Source organism: Alligator sinensis, unplaced genomic scaffold (assembly GCF_000455745.1).
Source record: "Alligator sinensis unplaced genomic scaffold, ASM45574v1 scaffold167_1, whole genome shotgun sequence".
Taxonomy (NCBI): Eukaryota; Metazoa; Chordata; order Crocodylia; family Alligatoridae; genus Alligator; species Alligator sinensis.
In genome coordinates this window covers 169,768-187,655 of record NW_005843015.1, presented here as the reverse complement: position 1 = coordinate 187,655, position 17,888 = coordinate 169,768, and the positions used below count along the sequence as shown (strand labels likewise).

The window sequence follows — 17,888 nt, the reverse complement described above, 5'->3', positions numbered from 1 at the left end:
GGGGGGGGGGGGGGGAAGGAGGTGGGTGGCAGGGATGGGATGGAAAACAACAACCAAGTGCTGGAAGCAGCTCCAGCCTTTCAAACAGGTTTGGGGACATCCAACAAACAGTGCCCCTTGGATGGGCAGTGCAGGAGCCAGCTCCCAACTCACCCCAGGGTAGAAGGGTTCTTTTTGGTCTGTCACAGCTGAGCCTGACCTGTACCCCAGGAGGAGGTAGATTTTCAGCTGGGCCTGCTGGACTTAACCACACCCAAGAGAGCAGACCCAGCTCTTCTCCAGCAGCAGGCTTTGAGTGCTGAACCTAGATCACCCCAGTGAGTGGTGGAAAGGACAGTCTCTTTGCTATGCTGTGACTCTCAGACTGAGCAACGCTAGGGAATGTTACCTGGGGCACCGTGTAGGGTGATGGATTCATGAACTCAGTCAGGTCCATCATACATTCACGCTCATCCTGGGAGACATGAATAGACTGGATTGGGGGGAAGCGAGGATAGGCATCCCGGAAATCCTTCAGCTTCAGCCTCCGCTGAACCAGGCTCAGGTTGGCTCTTTCCACAAAGACCTGGAAAAGGGAGACTCCATTATGTAAGACCTAGGAAAGGAAGCTGTTGGCTTCCTTGACTCAGCTGGTGGAACCCTGCCCTGGAGATCAGCCACCTCCCAGCCCAACAGATCATTTTCTGCACGCTAGGGCTCCCATCTCAAATACCAACTGGAGCATCCAAGAGCCCAGAAACCTGGCCAGGGACAGCTGTTTCAGTCTGGAGTATACATGAGAGCAGCCACTCAGACTGGGGGCTGGAAAACCTAACGGTGCAAACAAGGGTCCATTTCACCCGAGAACAGTACACAGGATCAGGTCATTACCAGCTGTCCTAACTCTGGGCTCTTCTGACTGCAAGTGACTTGCAAACACAATGATTCTATGGTGACGCTCTTGACAGGGAGGCAGGCAGGGAAGACAGCAAAGGGCAAGGATCTGCCCCAGCTCAGTAGCAGCATGGGGCAGGGCCTAGTTCATTGGGCTCATACAGTCATCTCCTGGGGAGTGGGGTCAGTACACCATACTCATATGCCAGGCTGATCTTTGGGCTGCAGCTCAGGAGGAGCTACCCTTTGCCACCAGCATGAACAGCAGACTCTAGGCAGCAGTGAAACCAGCTCTCTCACCACATGCAGGGGTGAGGTGGGAAACAGCAGTGGCCACTGCAGAGCCTACCTCTACTGTCAGCTGCAAGAACTGCCTGTGCCACAGCCACATACCCCATCCTCGCTGGCCATCTTACTGTAGGTGGGGCACCCTGTTCAGTGCCTGCCAGAAGCTGGACAATCCAGCAGCACTCTCCCCAGAGGACGGGCTAAGAGTGGTAAAGAGCCACATGCCTTCCAAGTCCTACCTTGTGCTTCAGAAGAACGATCAGCTGTGAGCGCAGGATAAGGCCTCTCAGTCCAGCCACCTGTAACAGAGGACTCTATGGGTGATGCCATGCCTGCCAGGTGGGCTGCCACAGAACTTCCCTCCAGGACAGAGCTCAGCCACAGCCAGCCAGACAGTAGGGCTGTGCAAAATGGCACTGTTCTGTTTTGACTTCAGTTTTGAGGTATGGACAGAACAGTGTTTTGCTTCAAATTTCATTTCAAGTTGAAACAGCTGTTCATTTTGCTGTGTCAAAACAGTGAGGCTGTTTCCAGCTTCACCCAACCATCAGGCTGGAGAAACTAACTGAGCCCAGCTGGGCTGACTTCCCATCCCCAGCCCGATCGTAGGGCTGGGGAAGGGAACTGAGCAATTGGGCTCAGTTCCTTTCCCCAGCCTGATCACAACACTTGGGAGGGGAACTGAGCCCAGGTTCAGTTCCCTTCCCCTGTACTGTGATCGGCTTCCTGCAGCCCAGCAGCAGGAGATGGGGAGAGCCAGGACTGCGCTCCTGGCTGCTGGTGGGAGCGCAGCCCTAGTTCTCCCGTCTCCCACCACCTTGCTGCTGGCTGCTTTGAAACTCAAAATGTTTCAACACTTCTGAAACGTTTTGACTAGCCTCATTTTGTTTCAAAGCCCTTTGTTTCAATTCTATTTCGCTGTTTCGAGCTTGAAATGAGTTGAAACAGTGTCGAATCGAAACAGCCGGCGAAATTTCGCACAGCCCTACCAGACAGCGACTAGGGAGGCCCCTAGTGCTCCTTTCCTAGTGATGCCCAGTAGTGCAGTGTCTGGTGGGGGCATGCCTGAGCCCCTTCATAGAAGTGCTGGATGAAGTGGTAGCAGAGGCTGGGGCTGGGTACTGAGAGATGGGGCAGGCACAGTCACTTGGGAGGGGAAGCTCCCAAGACCACACCTGCACTATTCGTGTGCATGATCCCAACCACTCAGTCGCACTGATGTGCTTGGGTCTGAACCCACCACATGAGAGGATGGCTCCATGTAAAGAACATGCAAGGGCACTTTAGCAAGGAGAAAGGCATTCTTGGTATCAGAGACATACCAGGCCAGGGCACCCTTGCATACTATAGGTATTGCAGTCACATATGGCTGTCTCACTGCCATACCCACAGCTCTTCTAGTGCCAGCATGAGCATGGAGGAGTGCTGTGCAACCACCATACCCACCCTGAGCCCAGCTAATAAAGCCCAGGGCAGCAATACCCTCCACCACAAATGGCAGCAGCACTGCTGGAGCTGCAGGGCACAGATGTCACCAGCTAGCACTGGGCCTAGGAGCACCACGTCCACCAGATCTACCCCTGCTCACAGCAGATAATCCCAGGGCTTGATGCCAGGCACACACACAGTGCTCCATGCAAGACAAGCTCTGCCACATCAGCATGCATATGTATGAGAATGTCTACTCCTAATGCACAAGGGGAAAAAGGAGACTCCCAGCAACCATCAGTCCAAGCTGGCTAGAGCACAGACCCAGCAACCGATCTAAATGCTGGGCCCAATTTAAGTGATTTAGGTTGCATTTCTGGAGTCCAGGGCCCTGAATCCCCAGTCTGTGATGGCGCACTACTGTCCACACCACCTAAGGCCTGATCTCTGGAATCAGTGTGACCTACCTGCATGGTGTCTGTTTCATTCTCTACCACAGGGAAGCCATTGTGATTGGAAGATGCATCACTGAGGATGTCCACGATGGTTCCCACCTTCTCCTTCCTTCTAAGACAGGTAACAGGTGTGCTCATCACCTCCCTGCAGCGAAAGGCAAGGCCAGGTAAGAACAATGCCCCGAGGCTGGGGTCCAGTGGGCTGCAGCCAGGGTTCACCCTGGCAGATGCTCCCACAGACTTCCTATCTCATTCCCTTGCTAGGAGGAGCTTGCAGGCTCTTTGCACCCTTAGGCATGTCTCTCAGGTCTCTTGCCAGACAGCCAGTCTGGAAGACCATTCATAGAGCCATTAGCCAGAAGCAGAAAGAACATTGATTCAGAATGTTACCTGGTGTCACTGACACACAAGAGGGCTCTCAAGGGGGTCTGTGCAGCACCAGTTGCCACTGGTGACAGACCTTGCTATTAGCACAGCAAGTTCAGATCCCTACCATGCTGCCAGAGCACACTTTTATGCTAACCATGAAGTTAAGAGCACAAGAAGGCTGCTTTGCTGTCAGACAGCAGGGGGCACCCTTCCCCTACGGTTCTGAGCACCAGGCAGTGCTCATCGCATCAGTCTTACAGTTGTCATGTTCTATAGACAGTGGGGCTCTCTCTTTCCTCAGCGGCTTTGGCAGGTTCTTCAAACAGGAACCTCCTAAGTCACTGTACCTGTGAGATGGTCCAGTGACCAGGCAGGCAGCCCTGCAGCCTGCATGCTACCCACCAGAGGCACCTGCCCCTGCTGCTGGTGGTCTGTGTCCAGTCCTCCCTGGAGAGGGAGAAGCAGGAGGGCAGTGCTCTCCTTACAGCCAATCCAGCCCCCTGTATGGGTCACCTGTGACCTAGTCATATGAGCACACAGCATTGCCTAAAGTCCAGACATCCATCAGGCCATTCCAGAACTTGCAGCCTGGGTCAGGGGCACTGCTAGCCTAGAAATGAGGGTCCTTTCACCCACTGCCACTCTCCAGACCCACCAGCTTCCACCACTCTTTCTAGTAATACAACTCAGAGCACAATGGAATATCTTGGTTTCGGGAAATGCTGCTGATCAGAGACAGTGTATGTGGGGAGGGGTGGCCAGGCCCATGGGTATGTCTCTCCCTCCAGCACCCCCACAGCCACCAGCCAGGCAGTGCTGGCATTCAGGCACACTGGATGCCTGCAGGACATTCCCCTAGTGGGGAAGCATTAGGAAGCTGATGCTTGCAGCTGCCAGGATGAGGCTGGATCTCATTCATGCAGCCTGCAGGTGCCACGGTCTGACTGCTAAGGCACACAGTGAGTGGGCAGGGGGTATTCCAAGGAACACAGCTGGGCCAAGGCAGGGCATTTACCTGGCTGTGAGGGAATGAGAAGTGACTGGAGCTTCCCAGTGCAGGAAAGGAACGCTCTGCAGCTGGATGTGCATGTCATATAGACCCTGTGGGGAGACAAAGCCATCAGGAGAGGCCTGGGTTACGCGGAACAGGCGTAGCACATAAAGACTGGAAGTTTCCCCCACAATGCACGGCTTGGGCCCCAGCATTAGGTTTTCCACAGAGCTCTGCTCATGCCCCTCACTCCCAGATCATATCCCTTCCCTACTTCCTGCTAGCTGAGCCCTGGGCTCCCCACACAGCTTCTTGGCTTAAGAGACCTGGAAACAACTGAAGCTGATTACTGAGTCTTTAATTTTGTTCCACTGAGGAATGTGGAAGCTGGCACCACCATTACCCACTGCCCAGATGGTTGCCACAGTCAAGCTCTGCGCTGGAGGTGCACTGAGCCAGGCCCAGCAGCCTGTCTATGCTCAGTGCAGCAGTACAACCCCACGCTCATGTATGACCAGAGAGTAAGTTCCAGCTGCTTCACAGGGCTCCTGCCTCTTGTTACTGCCTCTTCCCCACTCTTGACCTAGCACATAGCCGCTCACCTCCACAAAGAAGTCCCCAACAATTTTAGCTGTCATCAGCACCAGCATGATGGGAAAGCCATAGGTGACATTGCTTGTTGCTTCCATCATGATGACCGTCAGGCTCAGTGTCATCCTCACTATCCCACCTAAGGGGGAGAGACATGATTCCTAGTCAGGGAGGGGGCTTTAGGGAAGGAGTGGAGGAAGTGCAGGGGCACCCAGGGACCTTGGGCCATGTGGCTTGTTGCCCATCACTGCTGAGAATACATGGACACCTGCACTGAGGCTTGGAACAGAGACTGGCAGCCACTGGATGAATTAGCAGGTTCTGAAGGAACCAGATGCCTCCAGGGAGTTGAGAGGATGCCTGGATGCTGCATCTCAGTGGTATTTACAGGCAGACTGAGACAGTGACTTGCCCAAGGTCACACGGAGAGTCTTTGGCAGAGGTATGTACTGAGCTCTCATCTCCCAATTCTCAATCAAGTGCCTGCCTAAATAGAAAGTGCCTGTCTGCCTGCCTGCCCAAACACTGCTAAGCTGGGAAGGCCTTGTTAGGAGGGCAGGACACTTCTTGGCAGGGCTCAGGCAGTAGCCAGCATGCCTACAGTCTAGCACAGTCTGTCAGGTCCCATCAAGAACTCCTTCAGGGCCTATGCAGACAGCTCTGCTTTTGGAGTTCATCTCTGCATGGGGAACTCTCCCACTTTTGAGGACACAGCAGCCAGTACTGATGCTGACAGACTGAAGGATATAGCACCAACCTGCAGGGTACTCTGTTGGAGGCAATAGGAGCTGCATGTGCGCACTTAGAGGCTCCCAGCTAGTACTGGGCCAGCATGTGAGGCATTTTCAAAAAGTGAATGGAGCCTTCCCTGCATCTGCAGCCTGAAGACTGCACCCACAGGCTACACAAATGGCTGTATTCCAGTAAGCTCATTACAATGCCTGAGCACCAGTACCCCTAGGAATGCCCTCGCATCCCACCTCTACATGCAGAGAGCAAAAGGAGAATACTTCCTTCTTGGCCACTGTAATTTAGTTCCCATGCCACAACCCAAACCAGATGCAGGATGGTCTAGGCATGCAAATCTCCTTTTCAATTAAAAGGGAGGCATTATCTATGGTAAGTCCACTGCCAACGCCTGCCTGAATCAAGCAGAAGTTTTGATTCTAGGGCTAGTTTTTCAGTCAGATTCTTCCTAGTGGAGAGACACCGAGAAACAGGCGAGAATCCTGGGATGGAACAAGGCCTTTGTGTCATAAGATTTCCTAATAGAAAGTCCAACTCACCCAGTTGTGCTGCAGCTCCCATCAGAGCGTATTTTCCAGGGTCAGCCCAGATCTGGACAGACAGAAGATACAGAAGTGAAATGGAGAGGCAGCCAGAATGAAGAGGCAGCCAGCTAGCCTGGCTGACAATGCTTGTCCTGCAGAGGCAACTTACTACATAAGCCAAAACTGCAGAGTGACAAAGCCTTCTGATGACACAGCATAGCTCATGCCCAGATGCATGAGCCCAGGGAGAGGGCCACACTGGCCAACTGGGAGGAAGACTAGGGTTTGCTCATGAGTTGCTGCTGCTGACTGAGGTAGGAAAGGAAGTCACCAAGCAAAACCCTGCTCTACCTTTCTAGCTTGAGAAGCTGCAGTATTGAATCCTATCATTGTTTTGCTCATTCAGTTGACTGAAAGCCAACCATGACACCCAGAGCACTGACAGACATGCAGCTCCTTGGAACAGCTGCCTGTCTGCAGCCACTCTCCCCTAGTTCTGCAACCCCACTTCCCTCCCATGTCCAGTGCCATCTTCAGAATGGGAGGGGGGAAGGGAAGGGAGGGAAGCTCAGTGTCTTGGAGGGGGGCTCCAATCCACCCACCCAACCCTCCAACACAGGCTGGGCAAATCTCAGACGGAACTCCCCCCGCTTCCTTTTTCCCCTCCCATTTTGAAGACAAAACCAGAGGCTGGGCTGGGTTGGGCTGTATCAGCCTAGCTCTGCTCCCGGCATATACTGATAGAAGTTAATGAAGGTGTTCTGCTTTGGAGCATCTTCATCTGAACCCTCATGTAATGTAATGTAATGTAATTGTAGGAGTTTTTACCTTCCTCTGTAATATGGCCATACCCCTGGGTATTGGCCTCTTCCTTAAATCTCTTGGTGGGCCTAATAGTTGTGCCAGAAAGTTGTTTGTGAAGTTTTTAAGAATAGGTTAGAGAAACACTTGTCTAGGATGATTTGATAGGGATCCTGCCTTAGGCAGAGGGTTGGACTAGATGACCTCATGAGGTCCCTTCCAGCCCTATTTTTCTGTAATTCTGTCTGCATCCCCCAGTCCTCTCCTAAGCCTCAGAGCTCCTGGCTCTGCCAGGCCATAGGGAGCTCACCAAGAGAACTTGGGACTGTACTGTCAGGGAAGAGGGCTTCCTGCAAGTTTCTCGATCCTCCATTTCTGAAGGCTTCCTTCTCCTGGCACATCAGAGCTCCTACCTTGAGCAAGCAAACAGGGACACTCACCGATCCAGTCAAGTAGGACAATGAAATGCCAAAGAGCCTCCCCCACGCAGCACCAATCAGCAAAGATGGGATGAAGACTCCTGCAGACACCGTGAGACCATAGGTCCAGCAGGCCAGAAAGAAATACATCAGCGTGAACATCCCTAGGGTCATGGGGTTGTAAGTGCCTGCAGAGAAAGGAGGCCATGTCAGTGCATGTTGCCTCTTCTGCCCCTTGAGCTCACATACTTCTATGGATCAAATTCTGGCAGTGTCAAAGGGCAAATGTCAGCTCAGTCAGGGCAAATCACATCAATGCCACTGCCTGGATGCAATAAGGAGATGCTGGTCGAGCAAGCTAATTCCATCTGCACATGAGCACCAGCACTCAAGGTACTGAAGCCCCAAGCAGACAGAAGCATCTCCCAGGCATCTCAGGATGGGGATTTGTCCCCCATCTCAAGCCCTTCATCTGCCATCCAGCATATCAGCACCAGCCTGATTGCTTTCCAGGCCAATGCCCCTCTGTGTGCAGCTAAGGCAGTTAGAGGAACAATGCATGGAAAGTCGCAAAGAAGAATCGCTATTTCCTAATAGAAAGGCAAAGAACTGATCATCCCTCAGCTGAATGTTACCGGCAGAGGGGTAGCACAGTGTGGGAGACATTACAAAATAACCGTTCCCTGGCCCCAGGTTTGCAGGGGCCTCTTGGTAGACAGCTTCAGAAAGATGATGGTGATAATGTTAAATAATAAAACCCTGGAGGGCCTTTCCCACTACACAGTGGCCCTACCTCCTACTGCTGGAGTCCACTAAGCAGAACTGCTGGTGTTTCGTAGCAGTGAGGTCCATAGATGAATTATGCGTTACAGGAAAAGCACTCTCCTCCCATCAGTATTAAGCCTGTTGCCTTTCAGTCCTGTCAAGTCCCCCCAGGCTTGCATTCCAAGGGATGGTGAAGATTGAACACACACCCTCCTTCCCTTCTCCCACCCCCTATAGGCACCTCAGCAGTCTCTCAGTCCACTCCTGTCTCAACTAACCTGAAGTTCTGTGTCTCCTGCTGCAAACTATTGCACTTCTTCCCTCATTTCATTAAACTCCAGTTCTAGTGCAGACCTCAAATCTCCTGCTGCTAAGCTTTTACCATGATTCTACCTAACCAGTTAATCTGCTGCTTTGTTTCTCCAGAATAATCCTTTGCCTCGTGTTTCATGAGGATTTTGTTTCCTTACCAGACACCTGTAAAGGATTTGTCAAACACTTTGGAAAGCCCAGATTAGCTGTGCCAACCAGTCCTTTCTATGCTACTGGGACAGTTGAGGAATTCTAATAACTTAGGTGCAGTTTTTCTCAGGAGAAGCTGGTCTGGTTAGACCATCATCCCACACTCCTCTAGAGCTCCATTTCATTTTTAAATCCTGTACCAAGTTCAGTGCAGGAAAGCTCCCTGCAATAATTACTATGAACAGCCCTTCTGTCTTTTGAAATTAAATGGAAGGAGTTTTGATAGTTACAATGAAGCTGCCCCACTGTGTGAGGACTTGCATAAAATGGAGGCCCTTGTTGCAGGGCCTGAAATGCAGCCCTTTCCCTAAACATAACCCCCACCAGCACTCTCCTGCCATACAATACTAGGCAATAACCATATTTAGTATTGCCAGGTAACTTAGCATCCTAGTTTGACCACTTTTATCATCTTTACTGATAAATATGCCTGTCCAGCCTCTTGTTGAAAACTTCCAGTGAAGGGGATTCCACAACTGAGGACTCTGACCTACAATATAGAGCTGGAAGAGTGGTCAGGGACCACACAAGTTTGGTTAAAGATAAAGCAGGTTCCCTGGGTACCATGGGTTTTCTCTATATACCAAAGTCACTGCTACTTAGTGTGGCCAAAGCTGTAGTTGCCATCAAGTGTCTACAATTTGGATTCTGTATCAAAAGGCTTGCTGTGAAATTTAATTGGCTGCTCCAGGAGCGGTAGAGGTAGAGGTGTCATTTAGAGTAAAAGACAGGACTCTTTGGGGCACTGGAAATTAAATCCTATTTCACAGACAATGTAAAGAGTGAAATTCACATCCAGAAGGTAAATTCATTTATGAGCAAGAAACCCAGGTAATCAATCAAGTAGCAGCCAAGAATTGCAGCTTTTAGAGGGAATGTGTAAAACAGATCAGAAAGACTGAAGAATGGAGAAGGCTTTGCTACTCTGTCACCAGAAGGTCTCTGTGGACTATTGCCACTTCCCAAAGTTTTCATCAGCATCAGAATTTCCTCCCCTTTGAGCACAGGGGGTATAATACTAACCTTAGACAAAGCAGGGGTGGAGGGGAGGGGGGCAGAAATTTTCAAGGATGCCGTAGTAAGAGAAGAACTTGTGGATAAAATGTAGTGCAGTGGTTCTCAACCTTTTTAGACTCAAGGCATCCCCTCCATGACTTTTGTGAGTTAAGTGGCACCCAATTTCAAAAACAAACGTATATAGTATAGTGCTTACCCTCCTTGGAGAGGGGCAGGGCAGTGGGGGTGTAGCAGGGTTGTTCAGACAGGGACAAGCATTAGCCTGCATTTATCTTCATTGCTTATCTGCTTATCTACTCACACCTCAAAGCACCCTTCAAAGGATCTGGCAGTACCCCAGGGTGCCCTGGTACTCTGGCTGAGAATCACTGATCTAGAGGAGGCGAAAGCTTCATGTCATTGGCTCCTGCTGCACATAAGACTTTGATCACTCAAACTCAACCTACTCATGTCTGCCTAGGGCCTATGCCGTTTTTTTACAAGCAAAGAATCAGAGGGTTGGAAGGGACCTCAAGGGTCATTTAGTCAGAGATACAAGATAAGCTGTTGTTAAACCACCCCAGACAGATGCCTGTCCAGCCTCTTGTTGAAAACTTCCAGTGAAGGGGATTCCACAACTTCCTTGGGCATTTTGTTCTGCTGTCCTATAGTTTGGAGAGTTGGGACATTTTTACTGTGATTTAATCTGAAACTGCTTTGCAGCAGCCTAAACCCATTGTTTCAAGTCCTGCCCTCTGCAGCAAAGGAGAAGAGTTGTTCTTTCTCCTCTTTATGGCTGCCTTTCCAAAGTTTAAAAACTGCTTTCATTTCCTATCCTCCAATCTCCTTTTCACTGAACTAACTGTATGTTTCCTCATATAATAAAGCGATGGGAGTGCAAGTTATCTCTGTCAATCACCTCTGGATCCTCTCCAGTTTCTCTACATCCTTCTTAAACTTAAAAGTTACAGTAACCCAGAATGATGCACCATAGCACTGGTTAGGCCTCAGCTAAACTAAATGGAAAGGTGTTATCTCCCATGTTTTACATGCTATACTCCTGTTAATGCAACCCAAAACAGGATTTGCTTTTTCAGCAATTATGTCACGCTGCTTGCTCACCAAAGGTCTTTCTCTGCAACTCTACTGCTTAGCCAACCATCTCCCATTATGTTTTGGTTTTCCCTCCTTAAGTTTAGCCTCTTACATTTGCCTTTGGAGAACTGCACACAAGATAACAGAATGAAATTCAATGATCTGCTGGGATCCTTTTGAATTTTCCTCCTATCTTCACAAGTTTTTTAAACCCCTCCCACGCATGCCATCTACAAACTTGATCAAGCAGGAAGAGCAAGCTTCCTCCAACTCATTAACAAAAATGTTAAACAGCACCTAACCCAGAGCAGATTCCTGTGAACCCCAATTGAAATAGGTCATTGATTTGTCTCCAAAACATAGAAGACCCATCCCAAGTTACAGAATTTTACAAGCAAGTAAAGCAAGAACAATGCAGAAAGTTCTGATGTTTTGACAAGGAGTCAGTGGAGACTGGCTACTGCACCAAGTAACAACTTGGGGACAAAGAATTTTGTAAAAGGCTTATGATGACACTCTCTATTTTCAACTTCTAAAGCTTTGCGGAGAGGGATGGAAGGAGAGAAACCGCTACAATGAGCAAGACTTAGAAGATTAACACATACCCTGCCCCCTACAGATTTCAGTGGGCACTGTTCTGGCCAGAACTGCCCTCATCAGCACCTGGCACAGCATGGTCTTCACTGTGTATAAATGATGGACAACATGTCTGGCAGGAGGCCTTGCTCTTTTCCAAAAAGGATGGAGGCCTTTTCCGGAACTCTTACTGACTTGCACTCAGCCCACAGAGCAGGGAGCATCAGGGAAAGGGGGTGGTATACTGTGCCCCACAAGGGAGAGCTGCTACTGCTACCAAAGCAAGGAAAGCAACCAGTGCCCCTCTCCAATTTTGCTCATGTTGTTCCACCGATAACTCAGGTCCCATTACATAAGCAGTAACAAACCCGGAGGATCATGAAAGAGGCTGACGACACTTTTCTCTGGTGTGTTGAAGAAGGCAGTGGCCATCGAGTTATACTCGCCATCGGCACAGAAGAGCTGGGGGAAGAAAGAAAATGAATGAGTGTTTCTTTTAGAGCTGGGAAAGCCCACACAATAATCCTAGTACAGAAAAGCCTCCAGAGCACTAGAATTTGTGCAGAGGCAGCATGGGAAAGGGTAGAAACCTATAAGGCAGTTATAACCAGGGATCCTGGTTTTCCCCAATACAAAATCACAAATTCTCTGGTAAAAAACCCAAAATCCGTAACTAAAATTAAAAGTCCCCCACGGACATGGCGGGGGGGAGGTGCAAGGGTAGTGGTGCCCCTCTGCAGACCACACAAGTGCTGCCCAGCTGGAGGAGGGTGGGGCTCACATGCAGCAGCCACCACTGCACTGGGTGTCCCTCTGTGGGCCACACACACCTGCCTGGCTGTGGGGGGAGAGGCTCACATGTGGCAGCCAGCACCGCAGCACATACCGTGTAGCTTTCCCACCGCCGGCTGTGGGCAAACAGTGCAAGGTGTGGCAGCAGCCGCCACATGCGAGCCACCCCTCTCCCTGGCCGGGTGGGTGTGCGGCCTGCAGAGGGACATCACTGCCCTCGCCCCCCGGGCCCTGCTCCTGCAAGCGGGCAAAGAGTGAGCTGAGCTGGGGGGGGCTGGCAGCACCCCTCCGCCACCGTGCCCTGGGATGCACTCTGTTCCCCTCCCCCTCTCCCTACCTGCTCTGGCTGAGGGAGCAGATGGTGTTGGGGAAATTCCTACCAGGAGTGTCTGCTGGCTGGCAGGCACTCCATGTCTTCCTCCAACACCTCCTTGCTCCCTCAGCCCCCAGCCAGCTTCCCCGCCAGCCCTGGCCCACAACCCTCAAGCCTCACTTACCTCCAGGAACGAAGAGTGATCCTGAGGCAGCCTTTGGCATCGGGTCCTGCCCTTTCCCCCTCTCCTTTCCCCTCCAGGCAGGGTTGGGGGTTTCCTGCCCCTTTTGCAAACAGCTCTTGCAAGCTAGAATTCAGCCAGCCTGTAGAGCTCTTTGCAAAAGGGGGAAATCTGCAGATTTCCCTGCTAAAAATGAAAATCCACGGTTTTCTCTGATTAAACCAGGAAATCCATGGTTTTCTCTGTTTTTCCGTGGGAAATGGAAAACTCAGATCCCTGGTTATAACCCTGCTCACAAACACAGCCTTAATTCAGCCCTACTGCACATTCAGGTATGTTGCTAAAATCCTGCGTTACTGCAACTAGAGACCCATTGACCTGCCAGTTGCCATGCTTCATAATCTGCACCCAAGATTAGAAAGGTGGTACTGGTGACCTCTCCTTTGCCATTCCCCAATTTCCAAGCTCTTGACTTGGATGCTGTGAGTTCTATTAACAGAGTATGAATGAAATGATCTGCTTTTCTGCATTAATCCCAGAAGTCCTTGGTTGGACCCCTACTGAACACTGCACTCAGCAAAACACAAACCCCAGGAGAGCCTTGCCTCATTCAGCATACACTTTAGTGCCTGCCCGCAGGCCTACCAGTGAGAAGGGACTGGCTACAATGGAAACACAGAAGCTCCCAGTATCAGGTTTGAAGCCAGTTCCTCTAGAACAGGGGTTGGCAACCTTTTTGCTACCAGAGGACAATGCTTGCTACCCAGCCCCCACCACAGGCTGCAAATCTCTGCAGCTAGAAATCAGCAGATGCTGCATAGGGAATATGGAACAAGGTAAGTGGTAGGAACTGAGGCACAATGCCTGTGCTGCCCTCATAGCAGCAAATGACAAAGTGAATTGTAGACAGTAGGACCCAGGGGAGGTCTCCTCTGCTGCTCTGGCTAAAGCCTGCTACAAATTCCCCAAGCTAGGGCAGCTGGATCCAGTCTCTTCATGGTCCTGATCCAGCCCACAGGCCTTAGGCTGCTGATCCTTCCTCTAGGACAGTGGTTTTCAATTGAGTGACTGCCCTGGCCCACCTTGTACACAGCTAGATAAACCTAATGCATCCACTTTTGCCACAGCCCTTCCCAGTCTGCTCCTGCACACTCCTCCCAGAAACAGAGGCTCGCAGGAAGTTCCAACTACCCTGTGCATCTCCATTTCCAGGAGGTGCCAGGGTGGTGAGACCACGAAGGGCTGCAGCAAGAGCAGATGCTCTTGCCTACATTAGGTTTACCCGGCTGTGCACAAGGTGCAGACAGCAGTTCCACCTGACAGCATCGGTGGCACCACTTGGTTGAGAACTACTGCAATAAGGAGAGGCAGGACAGCAGTGATTCTCAGCTGGGGATGCTGTCAAATTAAAGAAAGTTCTGGAAGGGTGCCTGGAATCTAAGAAGGTTGAGAACCACTGTTCTAGGACCAGATACACATCTCTGCCTTGTTGGCTACCCATTCAAAAAATTACCCTCACCTCTCTGTACTCTGGACCCCACCCCTGCCTTTCTAGGCTCCAACTTCAGTTACCACTTCTCCTTAGGAGCAGGAAAGTTATTAAGACCACCATGCCCTGGCCTGATCCCAAGAAGCCCTGGGATCACCTTGCCAAGCTGTGTAACACAGTATTCAGAGGTGTTTCTGAACAGAAGCCATCCCCACCGTTGGGGCCATGTTACAGCCTAATCTCCTACCTGAAGGGGATAGGCCACAGCATTTCCTTGGAGGGGCTGGCAGTCCCTGGAGCAGTAAATCATCACAAATCCCACAGCTGCTGTCACTGCTGCCACCAACATGGCCTCAACCACTTGCAGGCATGGGCGGTGGATGTACCTGGGAAGAACAACACATGCCAACTGAACACAGAGCACTGCCTTTTGCCACCCAGGGACCAACTGGCAGGAGTCCAAGGGCCAAGCAGCCCACCAATTCTGTCCACAGCTCTCTTCTGATACATCAGCATTTTTTGTACCCGTCACAGCACTAATCTGAGCCAAGGTGCTGCCATCTAATTCTTCCAGCGAAATCACTGGCTGTACCCAGGCACATGCTGTACTACAGACACTACAAGCAGAGGCAACCACAGAGGAAGCGTTTCAAGGTGCAGTCAGCCACATTTGCAATGGATCAATATAAAAGGGGCTGTAGGTACGAGGCTGGGGAATTGTTGTCTCCTTCTCATACAGCTTAGCTTCATCACTGTCCCAGAGGCACCACATGGGGCTGCACTGCAAACAAGAACCTTGGATATGTGAATTAGATGCCAGCCTGCACTGGTGCCTCAGCCCCAGAGCCCTTAGCAGACTTTACGTAATGTCACTGGGTACAGCAACACATGCATAGTTATGTAAGAGATATGTTCATAGAGGGGAGGTAGGAAATGGACACACCGCACCAACCTGATAGACGCAGTCTTCTTCCCTTTCCCAGACACATTGCAGAAGCCACTATGGATCCCACTGCTAGACTGAACCCTGGTGACAATGTCCTGAGCATATGCAAGTACAAGGATATGCTGGAAACTGCTGTGTGGGGCCAAAGGATGGGAGAACAGAAGCAAGCTTTATATGTAGTTACTCTGGGCTGTCCTCACATCTCTGAAGTAGGCCTCTCCCATCAACTGTTCTCACAAGGAGTCAGAGGAGGACCACCGAAGGTTTCAGGTGAAATGGGGCGGGGGTTGCCTGCCTTTCCTTGAAGAGAACTGCCATGGTTGTTTATCTGACTGGACAAACATTTCAAACTGCAAATACCTACTGTTAACCCAGAGCAGCCACTTTTTGGAAGGACCCCATCTTTTGACAGGATATTCTTGAACTCCCTAATGCTGCCACAGAAGGCTGACGAGACACTTCCTCAGTTCTGTTCCTGTAAGTGATTCCTCCCTAAGGGAGACCTTTTGGGATGCAACTAGGGCCTTAAGAGTCCAGCAGTTTTACTAAGCAAGTTTTTTTTGTTTTTTTTTTTAAACAGACTTTATGGTTATTACAGACTTCTGGCTACAATGAGATGGAGCAGTGGTAGTTTCCACTGCTCCAACTCCCCTGAATCTCCATTGTGTTCTGTCTGCAGAAGGACATGGTATTCTTCCCAATATGCACTAGATGCTGGTTTTTTGAGCTAATTGTTAATGAAACGCAAGGTGCAGAAACAGATAATTGCGAAACAGATTTTCTGGGCAAGCGGACAATTCTAACATGGAACACAGCCACTTCAGCAGATCTTTGAAGCAACGTGACTTGGTGCTGAAGTTTTCAAGAGTGATTTTGAAAATGGGGCTTAATCTACACAGGGTAAGATTTACAAAACATTAATAGGTGTCTTTGCATGTGCTCTGGAGGCTGAGGGGGAAGGGGTGCTTTAATCAGAGTGGCTCCAAGAGCTGCTCCAATTAAAGTGCCCACAGCATCTTGTGTATTCAGCATCCTGCTCTTCAAAATGGCAGTGGAGGTGCTTTAAGTAAAGCTTGTTGAACAAACTTTAGTTAAAGTGCCCCCACCACCATTTTGAAGCATGGGGATGCTGAATTCATAAGACACAGAGGCTGCAGGAGCACACTAAATATCACGCTGCAGCAGACTTAATTAATTGAGTCTGCTCTGACATGCTGTAATTACAAGGCATCAGAGCAGCCTCCCTGCACAGGTACAGGCACCCTACGAGCTTATCTATCATATAACCCTAGCATTTAAAAGTGAGGAAATTGATTGTTAAGTCAGTCAGAGATCTTACATTGTTCAAATGCTCACATAATAGAATGAAACGTCTTTCACAGAACTACTAGCCAATTGCCTGTCAGGAATGACGGGGGTGGAGCATGTAGGGAGGGAGCCCCGTGCCCCACCGCCTGGACCCACCTGCCTTTACCTCCTGCTGCATGGGGTCCAGGCCCACTCCCCCCCGCAGCGGTGGCGGGAGGGGAGAAGTGCGCCCAGGCCTGATGCGGGGTAGGACCGGCCTGAGGGTGGGCAGAAGCCAGCCCGCCTCTGCGAGGAGAGCAGCAGGCCCAGGCTAACCCGGCAGTGGCAGGAGAATGGGAGGAGTGGGCTCAGAGCTGTGGGGGAGGATTGGGCCGGGGCCCAAGAGGCGGGGAGGAGGCCTGAGCCTGAGCCAGGGGAGAAGGTGTCCCGCCGCGGCGGTGGAGGGGAGCAGCAGGCCCAGCCTAATGCAGCAGCAGCTGGGGGAGGGGAGGAGCGAGCCTCTTCCCCCTCTCCTCCCCCCCCCCGCAAGGCCTGGGCCCACTCCTCCCCCACACCCCTCCTCCCCTGTCGGCTCCAAGCCCGCTCCTCCCGCTTCTCTGCCGCCACTGGGTTAGCCTGGGCCCGCTGCTCCCCCTCTGCCCACGTGGGGCCCGGGCCCACTCCTCCCCTCCCCCCACCACCGCTGCGCACCCACTATTCCCCCCCACCCATGTTGGGCCTGCTCCTTCCCCCACCGCCGCCACATCATCCTGCACCAAGCCCTGCAGGTGGCGACAACAAAAGGGGGGAGGGGTGGACTGAGGCCAGAGCTGTGGCCTTGCCCGCCCCCCTGCAGCATCCTGCCCTCCCCACGCCAGTGCCACTACCACCTCCGCTCTGTCACTGCCCACTGTTCTGTCCGCTCCGTTGCCCCTGCCTCTAGGGACCTGTTGCCGCCCGTTGTCCCGTGTCCCCACCATCATGGCGGTGCTCCACCAGCCACCAGCTCACTCCTGTTCAAACGTTTGTTCACACTCTGATTAGCTGTTTGTCAGCCAATCAGAGCGTGTATAAAGCATTACAGACAGACAGACAGACTTAGGCTTTTATAATATTAGAATAGAAATTAGGGTTGGAAAGGACCTCAGGAGGTCATCTAGTCCAACCCCCTACTCAAGGCAGGACCATCGCCAACCAGGTCATCCCAGCAAAGCATTGTCTAGCTGGGTTTTGAAAACCTCCAAGGAAGGAGCTTCTACCACCTCTCTGGGTAACCTGTCCCAGTGTTTTACTACTCTCCTAGCAAGAAGATTCTTCCTAATACCTAATCTAAACTTACCTTGCTGCAACTTGAAACCATTGCTCCTTGTTCTGTCATCTGCCACCATTGAGAACAGTCTAGCCCCATTGTCTTTCAAACCCTGCTTCAGGTAGTTGAAG

At 51.2% G+C, this 17,888-nt stretch overlaps 1 protein-coding gene across 1 annotated transcript in view; it reads right to left on the bottom strand.

Annotated features, from left to right (window-relative positions):
- The window catches only part of CLCN7 (chloride voltage-gated channel 7), a 50,035-nt gene that overhangs the window by 9,625 nt on the left and 22,522 nt on the right, over positions 1 to 17,888 (bottom strand). Inside the window, exons 14-22 of the mRNA XM_025193093.1 lie at positions 14,463 to 14,601; positions 11,809 to 11,902; positions 7,508 to 7,674; positions 6,282 to 6,333; positions 5,007 to 5,134; positions 4,429 to 4,514; positions 3,057 to 3,189; positions 1,401 to 1,460; positions 389 to 565 (exon numbers count right to left, since the gene is read on the bottom strand). Of these exons, the coding sequence (XP_025048878.1) occupies positions 389 to 565; positions 1,401 to 1,460; positions 3,057 to 3,189; positions 4,429 to 4,514; positions 5,007 to 5,134; positions 6,282 to 6,333; positions 7,508 to 7,674; positions 11,809 to 11,902; positions 14,463 to 14,601 (1,036 nt within the window). The remainder of the gene's footprint in view (positions 1 to 388; positions 566 to 1,400; positions 1,461 to 3,056; positions 3,190 to 4,428; positions 4,515 to 5,006; positions 5,135 to 6,281; positions 6,334 to 7,507; positions 7,675 to 11,808; positions 11,903 to 14,462; positions 14,602 to 17,888) is intronic.